General features: G+C 41.7%; 1 protein-coding gene across 2 annotated transcripts in view; it reads left to right on the forward strand.

Moving 5' to 3' along the window:
- The first annotated feature begins 2884 nt into the window (after positions 1-2884).
- anos1b (anosmin 1b) overlaps positions 2885-22079 on the forward strand; it is a 50133-nt gene continuing 30938 nt past the window's right edge. For both annotated transcript variants that reach the window (XM_044043245.1, XM_044043246.1), the window contains exons 1-2: positions 2885-3364; positions 15827-15874. In XM_044043245.1, coding sequence (XP_043899180.1) covers positions 3182-3364; positions 15827-15874 — 231 coding nt within the window. In that variant the 5' untranslated portion in view covers positions 2885-3181. The remainder of the gene's footprint in view (positions 3365-15826; positions 15875-22079) is intronic.

Genomic DNA, 22079 nt, shown 5'->3' on the forward strand with positions numbered 1-22079 from the left:
ATTCTTTCAGTCATTTAGATAATGGCCAACTACTGTGTGTGTGTGTGTGTGTGTGTGTGTGTGTGTCAGTGTTTGTAAGTTAGAGAGACGGATAGAGATGGACAGAAAGACGGGTGTGAGATAGAGAGGTAAAGATTTGAGCTTGTGTGGAAGTATGGATTTTATGCTTTGTGATTTAACACAGACAAGGTCTTGGTCTAGGCCTTTGGGGTCAAGTCTGCACACACACACACACACACACACACACACATAAACTTAACCATTTCCTCAGAAATGCCACATTAGGACCAGGTTTTGGTCTCCATGAGAACTACTGGTCCTGACAAGGTCAGTGTTTATGCAAGAAAATGTCAAATATGCACATGTACAGCCTTTGAACACAATGATGACAGAATGGCTTCACATCAAGTGCGTCCCAGACCACTGGGTCCTCACCCCATAAGGGATTAAATCTAAATGTATGGGCGTGGGGGGGTCACAATGATTTGAGAGACAAGAAAGAAACCACACAATTCTAAAATCCTGTACTTCTAATATTCTAAACAACCTGTGTCCACTCTTAAGCTCTTAAGGCTGATACAGCTGCAGCAATAATCAGTTATTCAAGTGTTTGGATGTGTCAACATATTACAGTAAGTTAGTTTAGTTAGTTTAGTTTGTATCAAGGTATTTCAATACAAGAAAAGACTGTTTTCATAACCAGGTTGTGAACCAGGAGGTTAGACTGGTAGATTTACCTGTTGGTTGAAGTCATTTCTAACCACAGACAGAGTGAAAAGCCTGGTTTTCACGACAGTCCTCCCAGTACTCACTAAATATTTATATGATTCTGTTTCCCCCAAATCAAAACCTAGGTGATTATTTCTCCCTGTTGGTGCCAGCAGAGATGATTCCTCTTCTGGGATACAATTTCATATAAACAAATAACACTTTCTATCCCGTCCCGTGTGCTAAACATCTTGACTTGGCCCAGGTTCTCGTGCGCCCTCTCGTCTTGGCTCCGCACTTGTTGTCGAAAAGTGGTGACTAACGCACTCGCTGGCTCTCTGACAGACGCCTACCTCAACACTCTTTCTTTTCATCACTCTCCTAATAATAAATATTCTTGAGTCGATGAGTCGACTCCGTGGATGTAGTGAAAGAATTCCCTGACAATGTGTTTCAGATAACGATAACCTGGATGAGTGAGAATCTACAAAGACATTTTGTATCATGTTGATGCATCAGAATCAGTCCAATACTGGCTATTGAAGAAGAATTTTCGGGATGTTTTCTATTTAAATTGGCTGGTTATGGCCAGGGCCACATGGTGGGTGTAGCCTTTGCAGCAAGGAGACTTCGGAACATGGGCCTTTCTGCATGGAGTTTGCATGTTCTCCCCGTGTGTGCGTCGGTTTTCTCCAGCTTCTCTGGTTTCCATCCAAAAACATGCAGATTTGGGGATAAGGGGAAATTGACAAGGTGTGACCCCCGCCTTTTGCTCTATGTCAGCTGGCATTGGCACCAGTGGCCCCTGAGACCCTCATGTGGAGGATCAAGTGATAGAAGATAAATGGATGGACAGAAATTGACTTTTATCTGACCGATATCTGTGTAAGAAACAGTTATGATGTCAATATAATTCAGGTAAATAAATCTGTGATGATGCGACAGCTAAATTGATGAGAGTTGCAGGTTCACAGGTAATGGCAGTGAAATAAATGCCATGGATGAAGAAGACTAATAAATATTATGCAAATTATGCAATGCTTGATTTTTGTTTTGTTTTTTATTGCGATTTTTAATTTATTTTAGTTGTTTGCCTTTTATTTATTGTGTCTTTTATTTATTATTCTGTACAGCACTGTGGTCCACTGTGTTTGTTTTAAAGTGCTTTACGAATGAAGTTATAATAAGGAACTTGGGGAATAAAATTGTAAAGCTAACTTCAGTGACTCGCACAGGTGACAAAAACACTGTGCCCTAAAGTGCGCTATAGCGTGGTAAAAACATGAGGAAGTGCCCTACTGGCTGCCTTTCATTTGTTGTTGTTTTTAATTTAAACTTTATTCAACCAGGTTGGTCCCATTGAGATCAAAAGATCTCTTTTGTGAGGGAGACCTGGCCAAGAGGGCAGCAGCAGCATGATTACATTAAAAACAGCAGATAAAATGAGTTACATAAAACACACACAGACAAGGTAGACTGAAACGACTTCACCAGAGCTTTGAACTCGTTCAATGTAGCGAGGGCTTGAACTGTAATTTGCTCCATGTATTAGGTGCTGGAAATCTAAATGCTTTTCTTGCCCAGTTCAGTTTGTACTTTGTGGACGAGAAATTGCAAAACATTGATAGATTGATCGGCGATTGTGACTTACACGTTCCCTTGTTTAAAGACAAGACAAATAGAAAGGAGTAATGCCCAGAATGGTTTTGTAAATAAATACATACCAATGACTGAGTACACAATAGTGAGTAAGGGCACCACAGTTGTTAATGAGTCTCAGTGCCAAGTGTTAAACACTATCCAGGAGAAGACAATGAGCAGAAGCTCCATTTAAAAATATACCACAGTTTTTGCCATTCACTCACGCTTTCATACAGCCTTAGCAGAGCCAAGAATTGAACCCACAACCTTCAAGTTGAACAACAACTTGTTCTACCACTGACCTACCGTCCTACTGTCCTTAGAGGAAATGATATTCAGTACTGTATACATTTTCTTTAAAGTGATGCAGTTCTGTAAACAAAGTCCCTGTACTGTACTTGTGGCATCTGCCCCCACTGGTGCTCAGTAGGTGCCCTTTTAATTCTCGCCCCTTCCAAATGTCTGTGCACGCCACTGGATAACCTGGTGATGAGACCTGCGCGTGCACAGGTGTTAGAACAGGTGATAATGTGCAAGAGTAGTGGTGCAAAACGTGATGGACAAAAAAAAAAGGATGAAAAGCATTGTGTGGCTGCACTTGCACCGATGGTGGGAGTGTCCGCGAGGAGGGCAGATCTGCTCCCCGCCGCCCTCGCGCTCAGGCAGTGAAGTGTAGATGTGGTTTTAATTCTTCAACTTGAAGGGTCGCGTGAGCAGGACGAGCTGACGAGCTTAGGGGCGCGAGGACAAGGGGGAAGTGTATAGTGCTGTATAATTGTTGTTTTTATTTTTACCCCGTGTTGTTTCCGTGTTTTTCGTGTCGGCGTCCATCATGTCAGTGACTCGTTCAGCCGGTGTGGTGCTGCTCCTGTGCGCGGTGTTGGCTGTGACTCGTGGCCGCAGGAGTTCACCGGAGCAGGAGGATGTGGAGGAGAAAATCAACAGCGCCAGATGCACGTCCAGGTGCCTGACTCTGCACATGACTCAGCTCACCGCTGCCTTCAGACACATCCAGGTAACCTCCAGCAGCCGCTTCACACCTCACTTAACCCGCCCCGAGGTCAAATATGAGCACCAGTGTTAGACATGTGTCAAGACATCACACACTGAAGCATGTGATGGATACAGAATAATATGTAAAACAAGTTTAAATTGGACACTGTCACACAACAAGACAGTTACATACATAGGTCAGGACAGTACAGAACTGTGAGAATCATGCAACATGTGATTAACTGATGATCTTCTTTTTTCCCCTCTAACTATAAGTTCTGCTGTACCTTATTCCACCTATAATGAGTATATAAAGTGTATGAATACAGTTTTCCCCAGTTCTGCATGAACAACTGGGATGTTCAAGGCAATGAGCTCTTGACAGTGATGGGAGCAAATTTGTCTCAGATTTGAGAGTCATGATTGGTAAATAAGTCAAACTTTTTACTTAGTTTAAACCTCAACTACAGCTGAACAAACCTATTGTGTTTCATATTCCAGTACCAATTGCTGGTATTACACTTATTCCTATAACATAACTCTGTAGGATCAAGGATAGGGCTGATTTTAAATAAACATCTAATTGCAATTATTTTGCCAGGAGTTGCATGTGCGATATGATTGTAGATATCAGAGGGAATGGTCATTTTTACATCTTTATTCTTATTTTCATTTGAAAAACATGATTTGTATACACATGAAGATGTGTATAGATCAAGACACACATTTAGGCAAATATTGTGACCTTCTGCTATTTGAAAATTGAAGTAGGCTCTACTGCGATTTCCAGCAGCTATACTTAAGAAATTGTGTTGTTTTGTGCATAGCACATAACAATCCTAATATATATATATGTATATATATATATATATATATATATATATATATATATATATATATATATATATATGCCCTTAACACCACCATGCAGCAGTGTGTTTCACAAAAGGATGTGAAAGGGTGAGGATTGAGGCACCTTGTCAGGTGCAGTCATTAGTCAAATGAGTAAATAAAGGAGAAGGGTGGAAGACGAATGACTCCGTACACTCTGTACACAACAGCTCACACAATGCAACATATTGATGGCACGTCTGTAGATTCAGTATGCACGCACGGCTCAATGTGAACTCAATTACGGACATAAACACAGGCATTATCACTAAGATTAAAGTTAAATAGTGTCATTAAACTTTATGAAATCCTTAAAAAAAGAGGGTTTTTGTTCCTCTCTGTGGTTTTGATTCTTCACACTGTGCTTGAAAAATAGATTATTTCTAGTGTTCACATTTTATCCACACTTCAGACAAAAGAGGGCTTTAAACGACACCGTAAACAATGGCCACCCCAGTGCCTTGTTAAGCAGTGACTTTTAGCTGTTTGGTGGTGATGGAGATTACTGGCAAAAGCACGTAAGTTATTTATCTGCAAACTTTGTGACCTTAAACACCGGTGTTTTTAATGTGGTTTTCATTAGGAAGTTTCGAATAAATGTTTTAATGTTGCTCAGCCTGAAGTGTCCTCAGGTAAGTAGTCAAGGTAGGCTGAGAAATGTTAGGTTGCTGGGTCCTAATGATTGGCAAAATTGCTCATCTCACTGAAATCGCTGGCCTGCGCACCGTGGGCTTTGTAGTGAGGAATGTGAGATTAACAGGGACATTAGGACGTTACCAAGTTTGAAAAAGCCACTTACTTTAACGGCTTCAACATGTGCACGCTGTGTAGTGGGTGGGAAAGTCATTAAACACAAGAGTTCAGCCCCAATGGCTCTGAGGTGTGTAGAAGAAAGTGTGTGCGAGTGGGAGTGAGTGAGTGTGTTCATGGTTAAAACAAAAGGTTTGGGTCTGGTCCTCGTCCATCAAGAATAGACTCCTGTCACCTGTGCATTGGGTAATGAGTGTGGCCCCTGGATGACTCTGCAGCAATGAAATGTGTGTGTGTGTGTGTGCACACTGGGGTTTCTGGAACAGAGGTGTGAGAAAGTGAATGTTTGGTTTAAACTTTATGAAGTGGGGTGCAGTAGTCAGATGTTGATCATCAAACGGCAGCGATGGAAAAGAAACAAAGCGACTGGGAGGTCGTAAAGGGGCCAAACACTAATTTTTTGGCCAAGCTAAAACGATCAATTATGTTTATTCAACTTTTTTTCTTCTGGCTCTGGACACTGATGTCCTCAAATGGACAAACTTACTGTAGCTTTAGATTAAATATCTTAGAATCCAGAGAGGAAAAAAGTTCATCCTTTTCTAGTGTGTTGAACATCTAATTCTCCATCTCGTGTTTATTGTTATAATCCTACCTGAGAGGATTACTTTTTTCTCTCTAACGTATTGGATTAGTTGTTTCTGAACGTTAATGAGGCAATGTAGAAAAAATGAAAAACAAGGTGTGGGGAATTATTATTGTTTTTACCAAGATGCCTGTGGGGCTGTGCTTCTGTTGCATTTGTCGTTACTAAGCAACCAAAACCTGAGCGCTGTAGAGATGACCAAATTTGCTGCAGCCTCCCTGAATTTATAAAGTCATTACCAAAAAATCAAAGCAAAGACAAAGGATTACCAGTGTCCACCTCGAACCTTGTAGTGTCTGTTCACATAGACATGTTTGAATGACTTGTTTGGCCAAAGGCCAAATTGCTAGAACAATTGTTGTGTTGATTGCTGAGTTTCAGTCACAAGTTGTTAAAATCCCCCCCCCGTGGTGAGCTCCTTGCCTCGGATGAGCATAGACAGAATGAACCAAGCCAGGAAGGAAAGAAAAGTGAAGCAAATGGACCAAACAAACTCCATTATGAGAGGAAGTGAGAGGTGTGGCCATGGCATCACCGTCTTCCCAAAGTAGCATTGGATGTGTACATGAAAACGCAGGGATGGCGTTTTGTGATTTCTTTCACTCCTGGTCCCTTTTTGTCATGTGGATAAGCCAAAGTGATCGATGTTTACTGTCCACCTCTCCTTTAGACTCTTCAATATTCTAGGTTGCTTTGCAGTTTAGGTGCTGGAATAGTGATCTTCCCCTCGATGAGACCTGTGTGCACAGCAGTAGTAGAACAGCCCTCTTTTTACCCTCAACTGTGCTTTGACGGATTGATTTACATTATAATGAAACTGTAGTATGCACATATTGATCAGTAATACCAACTGTGTTCTGCCTACTGGACCATTTAATACTTCATTTCATGACTACTTGATTAAAACGTTGCTTTCCAGTGTGTTTAGACTCGATTATCCCATCAGAGAATGAAATCAACAAAAAAGAGTTCAGCTAGGATCAGCTGAAGTGGTTGAGGAGTTGTCAGTCGATAGAAAAACAGTCTCAATTGTTTGAGCTATTGTCAAGCACAGAAATATGCCACATTGTGCTCGTTGCAGTGTCTCCAATGTGAGCTTTTCTTAGTCGCACAGCATTGTGAAATGAATATGGCTGGGTTGGACGAAACAAGCTGCTGTATTTCTGGATGCCACGCTGGACTCGGTGGTGGGTATTTTAAATTGCATTTATAGCCCAAATGAATATAGTATAGCATGTTTTCGTAAAGGAAAACAAATCTACACATTGACCAGTCAATAAATATAACATTTATATTTAGTTTATTTATATAGCACCATTCACAAGTGTTTTGTAAAAGCAGGAAATACAAGGGCATCATTCACAAACATTGGAATTTGAAATAGACTCAGTGAATGTAAGGGACTGTAGTCGTACGTAGAGTTGTGTGTCATCAGCATAGGTATGGTAAAAGATGTTGTAACATGGGTGTGTTTGGTGTGATATTAAACACACCCATGTTGCCTGAGGTGCAGCCATGTGCTGCTTGTCTTATCCTCAGAATTCTGTCAGTGAAAAATGCTGCAAAGTCATTGCGTTACTTGTTAGACTGCAGTTCAGGAGGGACCGATGGTGAGGGGATTGTTATTCATCTGTGAATAAGGGGCGGGTGTTGTTGTTTTTTTTATTGATAATCTAAGAGAAAACCTGGTTTTATGAGACTCTCTGTACCTAAAGTTTAATTTTTGCCATTTCTGTTAAGCCTGACTTCACGTTATTTTCTGGAGCTTTTACCAGTGTGGCATTCTTCCAAGGGGATTTTTTCCTTCCTGAGATAACTTGGTCTTAATCTGGGCAATGGCATCCATAACAGTCATAACACTGGAACTGAAACTATTTACAAGGCCACTGACAGATGATGATGATGATGATGATGATGATGTAAACGCCTTCTAATGTTTAGACCTTTTTGGCTCTTTTACATGCTGAAAAGACCCAACGGTGTCCAGAATATTTTCTATTGCACATCCATCTTTTAAGTATTAAATCATCCTCTAAAACAAGACAGTCAAAATCAATGTTGACAACAGACAGTTGTTTGGCAAGCTCACCAAAGAGATGTGCATTTTATTACGACGGAAGGATCTCAACTGCACAGCAAAAATGTCCATATTTGAAGGTTTTATTTAACAAAATGAATGGATCTTATGCATTCTAGCCTCACTCATGACATTGGAGCATGTGTATAAATGTGGGGTTTGGATCAATATAGTGATAGGTTTTTGTGATACACTACTGAATAATTGACTGATTATATGGCTAAAATCATTTGGAAGAATAATGGATAATAAACATGATGAATACAAACATTCCTAGCTGTAAAGAACATAACGTCAGAAGTAAACACTGACGTCATGGCGACTGGCAGGACAGTGACAGTTGGAACGAGTCGTAAAAAGTACCTACATGAAAACTACGTGTGTTGTATCAAAGCGAAAAGATCCTCGTCCTAAAATTTGAGCAAACAAGGAAACAAGTTTCCTCTCCACCACATCCTGGGGAACAGCATCACTCACTGGACCTATTATAGGACAGACAGTGCAGAGAGCGCACAGGGTGATTGATGGTCGCAGGGAGAGACTGTGCATTACAGCATTCATTCATTTAAAGGTCATAAAGTTTGAATGACAAAGAAAAAAAGGATCCTTTTGATAACTGCTCCAGTAACTATAACATCAGCGAGGACAAATACAGCTTTACTCATCCTGCTCTGTCACCACACTCAGACACAAACACACACATTACTTCCTCTGGCTTCATGTGGGTGAACCCTGTGTTTTTGGCTCTTTCTTTCTCTCTCTGTGTGTGTGTGTGGCTAGTGTGTAGCCACTAGAATGTGAGTCACCAGTTTTCTATTTACACCTCTCTTTCTGCTGCGTCTCTGGGTTTTCCACTACTTTCCCTTGTATGGTGTAATAGCGTAATTATAGCGTGTTGTGTGTGTGTCTGTGTGAGTGTGCATATATATATGTGTATATATACATATATGTGTATATATATGTATGTGTATGTATATATATATATATATATATATATATATATATATATATATATATATACATATACATATATATATATATACATGCATACATACATATATATATGTATATATACACATATATGTATCTATAAATATATTTGTAAACACCTAAAAATAAAAGCTAAATTCCTCCTGTCTGGCCTGCAGAGCTGGATCTTTTCGCACATACGTAGTCTGCGTGTCTTAAACACTCACAGGTCTGTGGCACTGATGAGCGGACGGTTTGTGGTGCGATGCCGGGGGCCGAGGGCCGAGGGCCCAGGGCGAGTGAGGCTGCATGTGCCGCCTGTGCATTCATGTTTGTGTGTGTGTCCCAGCTGCTCTGCGGTAGGTAACTCTAATCAGCCCAGAGGTCGGCTGGCCAACTAGTCACGCTCTGAAAAATGCCAGAGACAATGGTCAGGTCAGGTTGCACAGTGAGAGACAGACGGGGGGAGATTAAGGCAGGTAGACAGACGTGGTCAAGCACAAAGACGGGCAAAGAGATGGAAAGGCAGGCACACTGACAGGTGTGACAGACACGCATGAAGACAGACAACCTGACAAACTAATACATACTGCAGGCAAGACAGGTATAAGCAGAGAGACAGGCAGAGGGGTGGAGATGGCGGCGGACAAAGGCCTGTTTGATTCACCTCCGAGATAAAGCCTCTACTTCTCTCCGGAGCTTTGTCACTGCCCTGTCATTTGATCGGTACAAGCAGGGATGGATGGTGATAAAACTGTGGCGGTGCAGGAATGGTTCTCACCTGAAACCAGGGCAAGAAATTCCAAGACAGTAAATCACAGCGAGGCATTGAGCGGCGTGCCTTTTTATTCTTTCAGCAACAGAACGGGAGACAGTCAGAGGGAGCCTGTTTGACCACATCAGAACTGTGATGCCATACTATATCTGATACCTCGGCAATTAAATCCATCCCACTTCTCGCTGCTGACAGTTTCACTTGGCTGAATCTTAATTTAACTTAAAAGAAACTGTTTTTTTCATTTTGGGGAATATACTCGCTCTTTGGTTTCCTGGTTGAAATGTAATTGAAATGATTGGTTCCACTCTCATGTTTGTGTCTAAATGTGAAGACACAACAAAAGTTTTTTTTTTTTATGATTTAGGTTGGCATAAAAATGGAAAACAAACAGTAACATAATCCGCTTACACCAGCATGTTTACGTAAACGACTATTATCACTTTTAAATGTGATGTAAATGCTTCAGTAAACACAGTAGGCATCAGTAGCATTGATTAGGCATAAACCACCAACGGTATCAATCCTCTCATTAAACAAGGCAAAGATATCAAGGGTTTAAGAAGCATCTTTCTTAAAATGTCGAATGTTCCCATCAACTTGTTGATCATTTAAGGGTATTTTTATTTTGTTTACCAATGGGAGTTTTGTCATCATTCCTCTTGGAAGTGAACGGGAAGGCAAATGGCGACGTAATCGTCGGATGAGGTAAATTTCAGGGCCATATAACAACCGCTTTGTTGTGATGCTTGTTGTTTACAGGATGTGGAGCACCACAAACACTAACGTTGACACACACACACGCACACACATGCACTGAGATAGTGAGGGAGAGGGAGAGGGTAATTAGGGGCTTCTGTCGGGAACGTTCAGACCTCAATATGGACTTTTTGGGAAGAACTTTATATTCTGTTGAGGGGGATGTAAATTCACCGTTTACATTCACACTAACGACATACGCACACACACACACACCATGGATGTGTTTGCTTCTGGTCATCTGGGTGTGATTAGCAGAGTTAATGCCTCATGTTAAATAGACTTTCTACTGCGCCTCACCTCAAACACTGACCACAGCGCGCGCGCACACACACACACACACACTTTTTTATCACTGCATCTGGCAGAAGTTTGATTTATATCTCTTTCTCTTTCAAAAACTAAAGGGTGTGCGCAGCTGTGCGTGTGCACGTTGACTGTACATGTTTCTGTGTGTGTGTGTGTGCTTTTGGGTCACGGCCTCTTTTCCCGCTGCACCGATATCAGAAGGTAATTCTGTCGCAGTGATTAGTGGAGACTCGGCGGCGATCAGAGCCATGTGGACGTCCTTTTTTTAGTGCAAGTGTTTCTTACTCTGTGGGTCAGTTAGTTTCTGGTGGCTCTCTTGTGTCACATGTTCCTCTCTTAGACAGAAATAAAAAGACTCGTGGGCCATGTGGGAATCTATCATTAAAAATGAAATGAGATTTCTCTGTGGTTTTGTCCCATACGTCATATACATCACAAGTTGAGTTTAATTGAAATTCACGTTTGATATTTTTCATGAATGGCGACGTCCCTATTATTAGAAATAACTTTTCAGATCAAACTCGACGCAGACTGACAGCAATCACTGGAAATGATTCCATCCGTTTTCACTATAAATATCCACTGGTCTATTCCTGTTTCTGCTCTTAATATATATTTCCAGCTTTTATCTTCTTGTGTCCAGCTCCTTCTGCTCTTCTCAACTTCCCCCCTTCTCGTCCATTTTCCTCTGTTCCTTTCTTCCAATCTCGCCTTCCTTCCCCTGACTTATTCAGCATGTGCAGCTGTTTTTGCCGCAGACGGACTTGCACACAAACTCTAAGACCCTGTGAAACCCCACTTTGACCACCATTAAATAGCCATACGGCACACACGCCCATCTTGATTGGCTCTGACAGCAAATATGTCCCATGAAATTGACTTGGTATAAATGTTTAATGTGTGTGTGTTCGGGGGGGCAAAAAGAAGGAGTGAAAGAAAGCGGGGGATGTAATGATGAGGGTGACAGAAAGAAAGAAAGAAAGAAAGACAGGCAGTGTGAAAAAGATTAAGAGAGAAGATGAAGATGTGAGGCCAGCAGCGGGGGGGTGGAAGCAGCTTTATATCTCCTCTGTGAAAATCTGGAGCTGTTTAACTGAGCCTCTACAAAGTCCTCATCTCTTTGACTGGAGCAGCTTCAGTTTATCATCACCACTGTTTTCAAGTCCTGTCCTGTTGTTTTTACAGGAGGTAGCAGAAACATGGAGCAGATAGACACAGAGCAAGAGAGAGAATAGTGCCCAAATGACAGAGAGGGTGAGAAGCAGGAAGAGGAAGAGGGAATTCAAAGTGCGCATGTACTCTCCTTCCAGCTTTTATTTGTCTATTTCTCCTTTTTCTCCTATTTCTTCCTGGCACGTGGTGCTCGGCTGAATAAACCAGCCTTCTGGACAAACATTTGACCCACTCTGATCAAGCATCCAGAAGCAGAACAAAGTGGAGCCCTGCTGCCAATACTGTCAAAAATCCAAACATTCTTGTCTTGATGCCTTGGATGCTTTGCACATAATTTACTGGATATAATCAAGGCTGCAATTTAGATTTGATTATGATTAATGTGGATGTGATTTCGGTGTCATATCACTCACCTAGAGGCAGTAATGGGTTTAGAGAGTGACCTCGCCTAACGGGAATCAATCCCACACACACACACAAAAAGAAGCAAGGATATACAGTATATCTTTAGCCACATTAAGATGTCAAGCAAATAGAGTCAGCGATAACCCGACTTTTCTATTTGCCTGAAACATCACAGCTGTTTACTGTTTAACAATCATACACGGATACATTACAGTAAAAAAGAAAAGCAGCAAAAACATAGTTTTCTACTTCATATAAACTCAATAGACTGGATGACAATGCAACATACCCTTTTCATTATGCCTGTAACTCTACATATAAAACCCATCCCACCTGAAAAGCCAAGTACATTCATCAGGCAACGTTGGAAACACTTTCTTGGGAAATATGAGGGAATTCTTGCAGAAGCCAAAGGTAGTATAAGTAATAACTTGTAAAATAACTTCAGGAATTCACTGAACATCACAAACTGAGTGTCATAGGAAGGAATTTGCCTCATTCGCTCCAAACTGAATGTGCCCTGTGCAGTGTTCAAGCATTAGCAGTCAGCTCTATGGAGCGCTGTGTTCGCTGGTGGATCCCCCATTTATTTGTTTCTTGCAGAGACTGCATTACTGCCTCTGGTTTCAAATGTTTTCCACTGATTATCGGGAAGCAGCTACGGTATGTGGCGCGGAACGCAGAAATGTGTCAGTCCACAGAACAACGCGACGCATTCGAGTGTAAACAGAACATCTATCGTGGAGAAAAAGCACAATACCTGCTGTAATATCTGTATATAATCACCACAGACCTGAAGGCTTCAGTTTTTATTAAGTTGATATGTTTTTTTAAAGACAGAAGGAAAGAGAGAAAAGATGATCTCCTCTCGGCTATTCCTCTCTTTATTCCCCAACCCCCCACAGACTTTTTACTAATCTATTCCTCAGTGGTTTAACCCTTACTTTCATCCTATGCTGCATTCTTTCTTTCTTTCTCTTCTCTTGCTCAATACTTTTTCTGTTAGAAAAGGGTGAAGTGCCCTTTCTGGCTCAGGAATGAGATCCTGCCAAGTGGACGAGTTCAGGTAACCCGGGGTCTCAGGTCAGTGCCACGTGCGCAGTAATGCGGGCTCTGCATCGGTCTGTCAAGATGAAGAAGGAGCTGAGCCAATGAGGCGGAGCTCTGGATTTACCGGTCGATCTACGTTCCTACCCTCACCTGTGGTCACGAGCTGTGGGTAGTGACTGAAAGAACAAGATTGCGGAGACAAGCAGCGGAAATGGTGTCTAGGCTCTTCCTCAGAAACGGTGAGAAGCTCGGTCGTCCGGGATCGATGAGGAGGAGCCAGATGAAGTGGCTCAGGCATCTGGTTAGGATGACTCCTGGACGGCTCCCTGGTGAGGTGTTCCAGGCACGTCCGTCCAACTGGGAGGAACAGGGAAGACCCAGGACTCACTGGAGGGATTATGTCTCTCAGCTCTCAGAATTCCCCCCAGAAAAGCTGGAGAAAGTCGCCGGGGTGAGAGAAGTCTGGGCTTCTCTGCTCAAGCTGCTGTCCCAGCGACCTGACCTCAGATAAGCGGTAGAAGATAGATTGATGGACGGATGGACAGATTACTGTTAAGACAATGGTGTCCACCCCATCGATACTCATTTAGTCTTCAAGGCGTACTACATACTGTGTACACAGACAAGCAATATCCTTTTACTTCCACCTAGTTTGTGTCCAAGAATAATTTCACAGACCAAATTTATTTTTAACAGCTGTCAACTCTGTTGAAGCCTGCGTTCGGGACCAAATCCTGATTTTGATCGCGCTCCTGTTGCTTCTCGGAAAGTTGACCACTTCTCTGTTGCTTCTAACAGCAGGACAACCAAAGCAATAGTCAGTAGCTGTTGCCGTGGACATGGAGTGGAGCAGGAGTGTGAGAGGAACGAGGGAAGTCTACAGATTTGTAGGGAACCTGGAGCCATTTGCACATAATACTGTATTCTCACTGGCTGTGTGCACTCAAAGCTGGCTCCTTGCACTGAGAACCACTGTAAGACAGATGTTCTCTCTTGTAGATGCAGGGAAAAAACTGATTAAAACAGAAAGAAATAATTATTATTGGTGTTTCTAGCTGGCAGGAACTTGTGCACTACTGGAAACTCTTTATCACTAAAGTAAATCTGACCAAAGTCACATTAAAAGTAAAAGTTAGATTTCTGACTTTTATGCTTAAATATACAGAGATATGATTCTATTTTTGGTCTATATTGCATTGCCCTATGGGAGTCTTTTGTTAAGTGGGTAAATGTGTCCCCGCTGATGGGTTCAGCAAGGGCCACGCACAGCTCGGTGCTTACAGTAATGTATGTTAGCACCCCAAACAACTGCAATTCAATTATTTGTAATAACCATGTAACCAGCTTGAGCTTTAAAAGTATGTCCTGGCTTCCCAGTGATTATAAACGCTTTATTTCACTAAACTCCATATTAATGACAGGTATTTTACAGTTCGTTGAATCGGTCAATTTGTATCTGTCATGAGAGACAAATCTACGTCTCCTGTACTGTGAAAACCCTTTAATCCCTAATCTCTCACCTTTAACCGCTGCACTCTAACCCCTTAACCTGCTCCGCTCAAGAAGCACAAAGGCAAACTTAAAAGAGGAGAAGCTCTGTAAAGTGTCTGTGTGTGTGTGTGTGTGTGTGTGTGTGTGTGTGTGTGTCTGTGTGTCTGTGTGTGTGTGTGTGTGTGTGTCTGTGCTGTGGAAAGAGATGAACCAGGTTCAGGCTAAATACAGCTCACTCAGGAGAGGGTTTAGCAGGAGTCGTTAAGAAGGCTTATCCCACACACACACACAGGAGGCTCACACACTCCCTTAAGAGCAGTCACACACATGACAACAGACACACAACTGCACACCCACTGCTTGTTTAATAGTTGTTTTGATGTTGGATGCTGGCATCATGATTGTACTGATGATAACAAAGTGTTTCAGAGGGATAAGCAGCTCTGTTGCCACACTACCAGTTCAACTGTAGAGTACTCACATGACATCCAGCTTCCATTTTTAACCACTAAATCCCACAGAAACTGTGCATGTAAAAGCAGAGCAAGGGCCTCAGGGACAGGGACAGGGGCAAAGGAAAGGTGATTTAGATTTTTCAATTACAATTATCTATTACTGATTAAATGCCTCAAAATCTGCCACAGGTCTGTTTCACCCGCTCTGTTTATTATCAACCCCATTCATACAGATTTAGTTTTAAAGAGTTTTAAAATCCGGAGAAAAGGGACGGTTGGTTGTTTGGTCACTTGAACTTTCTTTTGCTGTGGTCCTGTGTGTGTGATGACGTCTCTCCCTCCTGTCACAGTGGTTATAATACTCATGTTTACCGGTGGCAGTAACACACATACACACACATACTGTACACACACAAACATACAGTTCTCCAAGTGACGTAGTCTGTCTGCTCTGGCAGCCACAAACACAGTGCACTCACTCACTCACGTTTCACCCAGAGGATAATTATGTAAATAATAGAAAAGTTGACTGTGTGTCTGTCTGCTTCACAGGTTTCCTCCGGTTATGTAATTTGGTCAGTGACCTTTAATTAACAGTATTTTGCTTTCTGTCTATGTGCAGGTTACTGTCAACACAGACTTCAAACGATGTGGGATTTGTCTGTGAAAGATTTATTTCTCTCTCTTTCTCTCTTTGTTTGTTTTAATCTTTTAATGTTCTCTGTCTCTTCCAGAGTGACCAAGTTCTGGTTTGGTGTGAAAACAACAGACGCTGCGCTCAGGTAAATGCAACCAACCACACACACACACACACACACACACACACACCAAAAACTAAACCTGTGCTTTGTGACATTGTGCTGACTTACATTAATTCCCCTAAATGTCAATTAAACCCTGTTTTTGTAACCGTGCCACGTCCTCACCACTCCTCACTCTGTGGAGGAGAGACACGGGGGTGACATTTCTGAGTGCTTGTGCACGTTCCAAACCAGCACCCCCATGCATGTCCTGCCAAGTACTTGGGGTGAAATGGTAGGCGAATCATTTGCCTGTTACTCCGTCCTGTTTAAGCTCATTTGCGGCACGATGCACGGCAGTGACAAAGACTGTAGCGCTCTGTGAATGAGGCATTTAATGTCTTGCCCAAAAGACAGGGCTGAACTCTGGAAAGACTTGACTTGAAAAATAAATAGTTGACCTTGTGTCCTCAAGTATTAACACAAATGTCCAATTCAAGTGGACATGTTTATGCTCACACATGCAAACAAACGCACATGTATATATATGTGTGTGTACATATATATACATATATGTATATATGTGTGTGTATATGTATACATACACACATAAATATATATGTATATTTATGTGTGTATATATAAATACATATATGTATATATGTGTGTGTGTATATATACATAAACACATAAATATATATATATTTATGTGTGTATATATACATATATATATGTTGACAGGAGTTAGAGCCAACGTGCTTGATGAAGAGTACAGTAGTACTATAGTAACATATAATAGTGTTTTAAAAACATCAGTATTAGTCACTGCAGGGATTGTCCAGTCAGCTCTCTGTATAATCTCTGGTCAACGAGTGAATGCAGCAGGAGAAACTGCAGGTAATGCACAGTGAGTGAAGTGGCAAGTCGCCCTGTTTCCTGAACGCTCTTACTAAGCGCCACCCCTTCACCTGGATCCTCGGGAGATTCTCCTGCTGTCGTAAACACAGACGATGTCCCCCGCTGCGACAAACTCCAGAGGATGTCGACACATGACTGAGAGTTCAAGTCTGAAAATAGCAGAGAGAGAGAGAGTCTGTGGAATCTTTTAACCTTTGCTCGTGTCATGGCAAATATTGTGGTTTTATCTGCCCCCACATATTTATCCATCCTTCCAAAATCCAAATTTGCTCCAGTGCATGAGTGTGTGTGTGTATGTGTATCCCTGTGTTTATGTGAACTATCACTTAGTCCTTATTCAGCAGCAGGCAAATACTGATTCTTACTGTATATTCAATTAAATAGATTCCGATCACCCTAGGGCCACACGGTTGGTGTAGTGGTGAGCACTCTTGCCTTTGCAGCAAGAAGTCCCGGGTTCTCCGGTTTCCTCCCACAGTCCAAAAACCTGCAATATGGGGATTAGGTAAATTTGACACTCTAAATTGAGTGAGAAACACTCATGTGGACTAAATAAGAACTGGTCCACAACTGTGTGACCCTTTACTCACCGAGTTTACTTCTTTCATTATTAATGGCTTCTTGAAAGATGCAGTCTTGTGTCATGCGGATGTGTCATCTGAACTCTGTTCAGGTTCAGACCCATTTTAAAAGCCTGGACGCAGCTGAAGCACACCTGTGTCATATTTCACTTTTCGCAGCATCTCCATGCATTGCAACAAATGCATTTGACAGTCGGATAAAAGAAAAGGTAGAAACAGGAGTGCTTTTTTTTTTTTGCGTATTTCGTCTGTGTGTGTGTTAGTGTGTGTGTATAATAGGGTCAGTAAAGGTTAATGTAAACAACTCCCCTCAAAACTCCCCTCCACCAGACCATAGCGGGGGATACCACACTGGGCAAAACATCAAACTGTCTTTTCTTGTTTTTCTTCCTTCTCTCCTTTCCTTGGTGTCTATTTTTAATATTCAGATCAGCGTTAGAGTGAGAAGGGAAAACATTTTCTCGTTTAATACCGTGTCTAAACTTTACTACCTTGGCTTTGTGTCCTGCTGCTGTACATGTGTGAATACCAATGTGGGCACGATACTGAAACCAAGGTTTTAACAAACACTCTCAGAAACTGGCCGGTTGGGGCTGACGCTGCTGTGCGTGAACTGCACTTTTCCTCTCAGGCAGCCCTGATGCTGCACAGGCGTGCTCACTGACTCTTCATGCTTGTTTAAGTTGCAGAGTTATTAATTCGTACCTTTTTACAGTGGGTTAAAAGTGGATACAGTCCAATTTGTAAACGTCACGAGAACAGGCCAAGAGAAATAAATTCTGACACAGAAGTACATGCGGGTGCCAATTTTACAAATATTAATCAAAGTAATGAATGTTACAGCGGAGTCCAGCGCTGTTTAATGCTCCCAAGGTGAGTGTATTTGTTAACAGGATGCTTAGCGAGCCGTTTTTCTGATGCACCTGGGTAGCATTATACAGCCTATACAGCTTATTATATATACTCTATTCTAATTACTCCTCATTATGACAATCGTTGGTCTGCGGGACAATAGAAATGACATCAGGTTTAATATCATTAAACATACACTGTGAAAACGATAATAAATGGACCTAAATGAATACATTAGAGCTGGATGAATGGATTATTAAGCGATAAGTAAATTAATGCTCAACTATTTTGATAATCTATTCATTGGTTTAAAGATTTTTTCATGATTAAAGCAAGATAGTTTCTAGTTAGTTAGCTATAGTTTTGGCTTCTTAAATGTGAATATTTTCTTCATTTCTTTGCTCCATATAACAAAGAAATCATTAAAACTGAATCATTTTGGTTGGTGGACAACAGCTAGGCACTTTATGGACAAAATGATTACTCGATTAATCGATTATGAAAATAATCGTTAGTTGCAGCTCCAGAATAAATGGTCAGAAAAGATTAAGGAAGCAAAACATTATGGGATACCCTTAGGTAAAAAGTGTGCAGATTCATTCTCAGTATGAAGCAGAATTTATAAGAAAAATAAGACTTTATTTTGTTTGAATCTGTCCTATGCTGCCACTGTTCCAGTAGCATATTTGGTTTAGTGGTACATGACAGAATATAAAAACATGTCATAGTAAAACCAGCGAGACAGACTCTCTCTCGCTCTCTCTGATGCTGTTAGAGACACAAACAGAAGCCAAACATGTTCCTTTGCTCTGTTTATATAACACAAACTTAAACTCCCGCTGGTCTGAAAAGCAGAAACATTAACAAGCCTGTTTAGACTTTCAATGCCAACCTTTGTCAAAATGAGTATTATTATTATTATTTATTATTGATACAGTGGACAAGCTTCAGCTTGTGACGTTTGATATCCATAACTATTCTCCACAGAAGGAAAACAACATGTCAGAGTCAGAGGGAAGTAGGTAAAAAGGGAGAACCCTGACTTGTTAGCAGCTGATCTCCTCTGCTCAGTGTGAATTTTAGACTTTTTCCCCTGGGGAGCTACATTTTTCTAATGTTTCTAAACCCAGTTTTAGGGCGATTAGTTAGGCACATCGAAGAGAATGTGACTCGGTTTCTGTCTGCATTCCAGTGCAGAATCTCATAAAGCCTCTTGGCAGTGAAACACACTGTGTAACTTTCTACAGATTAATTTGGGGACTCGTATTAATTTTCCCTCGACTCCTTTTTATGTCTTCATGCAAACTTGATGCAGCGCTGTTGTTGGTATATCTTGCGTCGAGTTGTTCTACTGTGTAAAACACAGTCACACACCCACACATGCGAAAAATGTGAAACTAAAGAATAAAAGCAGTTTTCCCATGTCTTCTGTTTCACGTGGAGGGCTTTAAATGTGCAATGATTCATGTAGAAAAGGAAATTGGAAACACAATATTGAAAGTGGAGCAAGGTATTCGGGTATTTTGAAATTTCCTTTTAAAGCACAGTTAAGGATAAGATGCAAGGGGGGGCGGAAGAGATGAGACAACAGATAAAGGCAGGCAGGCAGACATGTCTCATCATCTGTGGTGCTTTATCAGTTCCTTTGTTACATCAGGGCCCGTGGTCTCTCTCTCTTACTCTCTTTCTCTGCTGAAGACACACACACACACACACACACACCAAGCAGATGTGGCCCCATCTCATATGGTTTGTGTCACATCATCAGTGGACTCTTGCTCATGGAAACACACGTGGGAGTTCACTAAAACCCCACAACAGCCCTCACTCAATTCCTCCATCTGTCCATCTCCTCCTTCTTTTATCTTTTCCCCTTCACTCGCACACTCTCGCAGACACACAAACGTGTAGACGTATACATAGCGTAATGTGTACCAGGTGTCCGAGGCAGTGGAACAAACAGTTCTGACGCAGAACCATGGTGCAAGTCTGTGATGAAATCCCTATTAACTCCTCCTCTTTCTATCTTCCTCGTTTATAGTTATTCAGTAGAAGCTGGGAGTTGTTCTGTGTTCTTGGATTTTGCTCGGTTTATTTCACACCATGCTATGAGTAAGAGTGCGACTTGGAGAGATAATTGCACTTCTACCCTGCCCCTTCCCTAATACTCCAAATAGCTGTATAAAAATGATTCAATATTATTTTAATTTTCCAGTTTTCCATCACTCATATGGGTTGTGGTGGTACACATCGACGTTTGGCCTTATGTCCTGGCCGTGTACTCCATCTCATGGTGGGGTTTCCCAAAGTGTTCCCAGGCTTGGTGGGATATGTGGTCCTTCCATCATACTCTTGGTCGGTGGTTTACTTTATATACACAGAGAGATGTCCAAGTGCGATCCCTAAGTGTAAGGCCAGACCAAGTGGCAACTGGTCATGACGTCAGCCATAAGACTCCTGACCCACACTTTGAAGCCTCCAGAGGTGCAGTTTTGCCAGGTTTTACAACCCGAAAATTCAACCAGGCACCTATTGAATGATAACCAAGTGCTTTATTGTCTATACTCCTCCAAAATGTGAACATAATTTGCTAAATTTACATTGTGCTTTTGAAGCAAACCTGAAACTACTGACTAAATTACGTGAGAAGTAGGCTCATTTTCCCTTTTCCATTCAAACTGAGTTATTTTTTCAACCAGCAGAGAGTCACCCCCTAGTGGCTACTTACTCTTACTTCCTGGTTGGCCTCAAACTGGAAAACTATAGCCCCTTTTCCACCAACTTTTCCAGGAACTTTTATTGCCTGGAACTTATTTACCTGGGGATAAGAATTCCATATAATCTGTGCGGTTTGCTTTTCCACCGCACCTCAAAGTTCTTGAAAACAAAACTCGGTCGGCCTGAAGTCCCTCTGAACCGCTTCCTCAGCAAACACGCTCAAAACACACTTGTCTTACATCCTTTTCTCTTGCTCCATATTGTTGAAATGAATAAGTTCTTCTTTCTTCGTCTTCTTCTTTTAAAGGTGGGTTGCAGCCACACTGGCTTAAACAGCTGCCAAAATGTGTTCCACCAATCAGTGTTCCTCAGCACACAGCCCCGCCCCTCTAGAGTTCCTGGTTACCTGAAAAGTCTCTCTCCAGTGTTGGTTGGAAGTAAAACCACAGTGGTAATCATCCAGTCAAAATACAGAAGGAAATGGTAAAATAGAGGGATCTGTTGGCGACACGTTTAAATATCAGACATCCTATCTTGATCCCCTGTGTGCCAGTACGAATCTTCCTCCTCACCCTCTCTCTTGATCTTATTTTCTCAGTTGTTAATTTGCACAGCGCAGCACAACAGCTGCATCCAGCAGCTTTCTCGCCTGTGTGAGCCTTTATATCTTCTACTGGCTTCATGTTTGAGTCTGCTTACTTTTCCCACACTCATCTCCTATCACTCTGCTGTTCAAACATGTCCAGTTGCTTGATATAATATCTAATAATAACATTGTATTGTCAGAAATACATGCTGATGCTCAAGGCCTTTGAAGGCATGAACCAGGTTTTGGAATCGTCTTTTTGATATTGACCCTTATGTACAGTAGTTGAAGTATTTCAGTAGCCACCTGCTACAGCATATTTATCTTTTATTGGCATATTGGACCATCAGATCAGAGGCTTTCCAGTATCATTTTGTAGAGATGTAATTGTCTAATTGCATTTCCATGGTACCAGATTTCTGCTTCACACCAGGGTTTGCGACCCGGTCAGAACAAGGGCCTTTCTGCTGTTGTTCTTCCCACATGCAATATGGGGATTAGGTAAATTGGACACTCTAAACTGACTGTGAGTGTAAGAGTGGGTGGTTGTGTGTCTCTATGTGTTGCCCTGTACCTCGCCTTTCGCCCTATG

The sequence above is a fragment of the Solea senegalensis genome, linkage group LG14 (assembly GCF_019176455.1).
Source record: "Solea senegalensis isolate Sse05_10M linkage group LG14, IFAPA_SoseM_1, whole genome shotgun sequence".
Classification (NCBI taxonomy): Eukaryota; Metazoa; Chordata; class Actinopteri; order Pleuronectiformes; family Soleidae; genus Solea; species Solea senegalensis.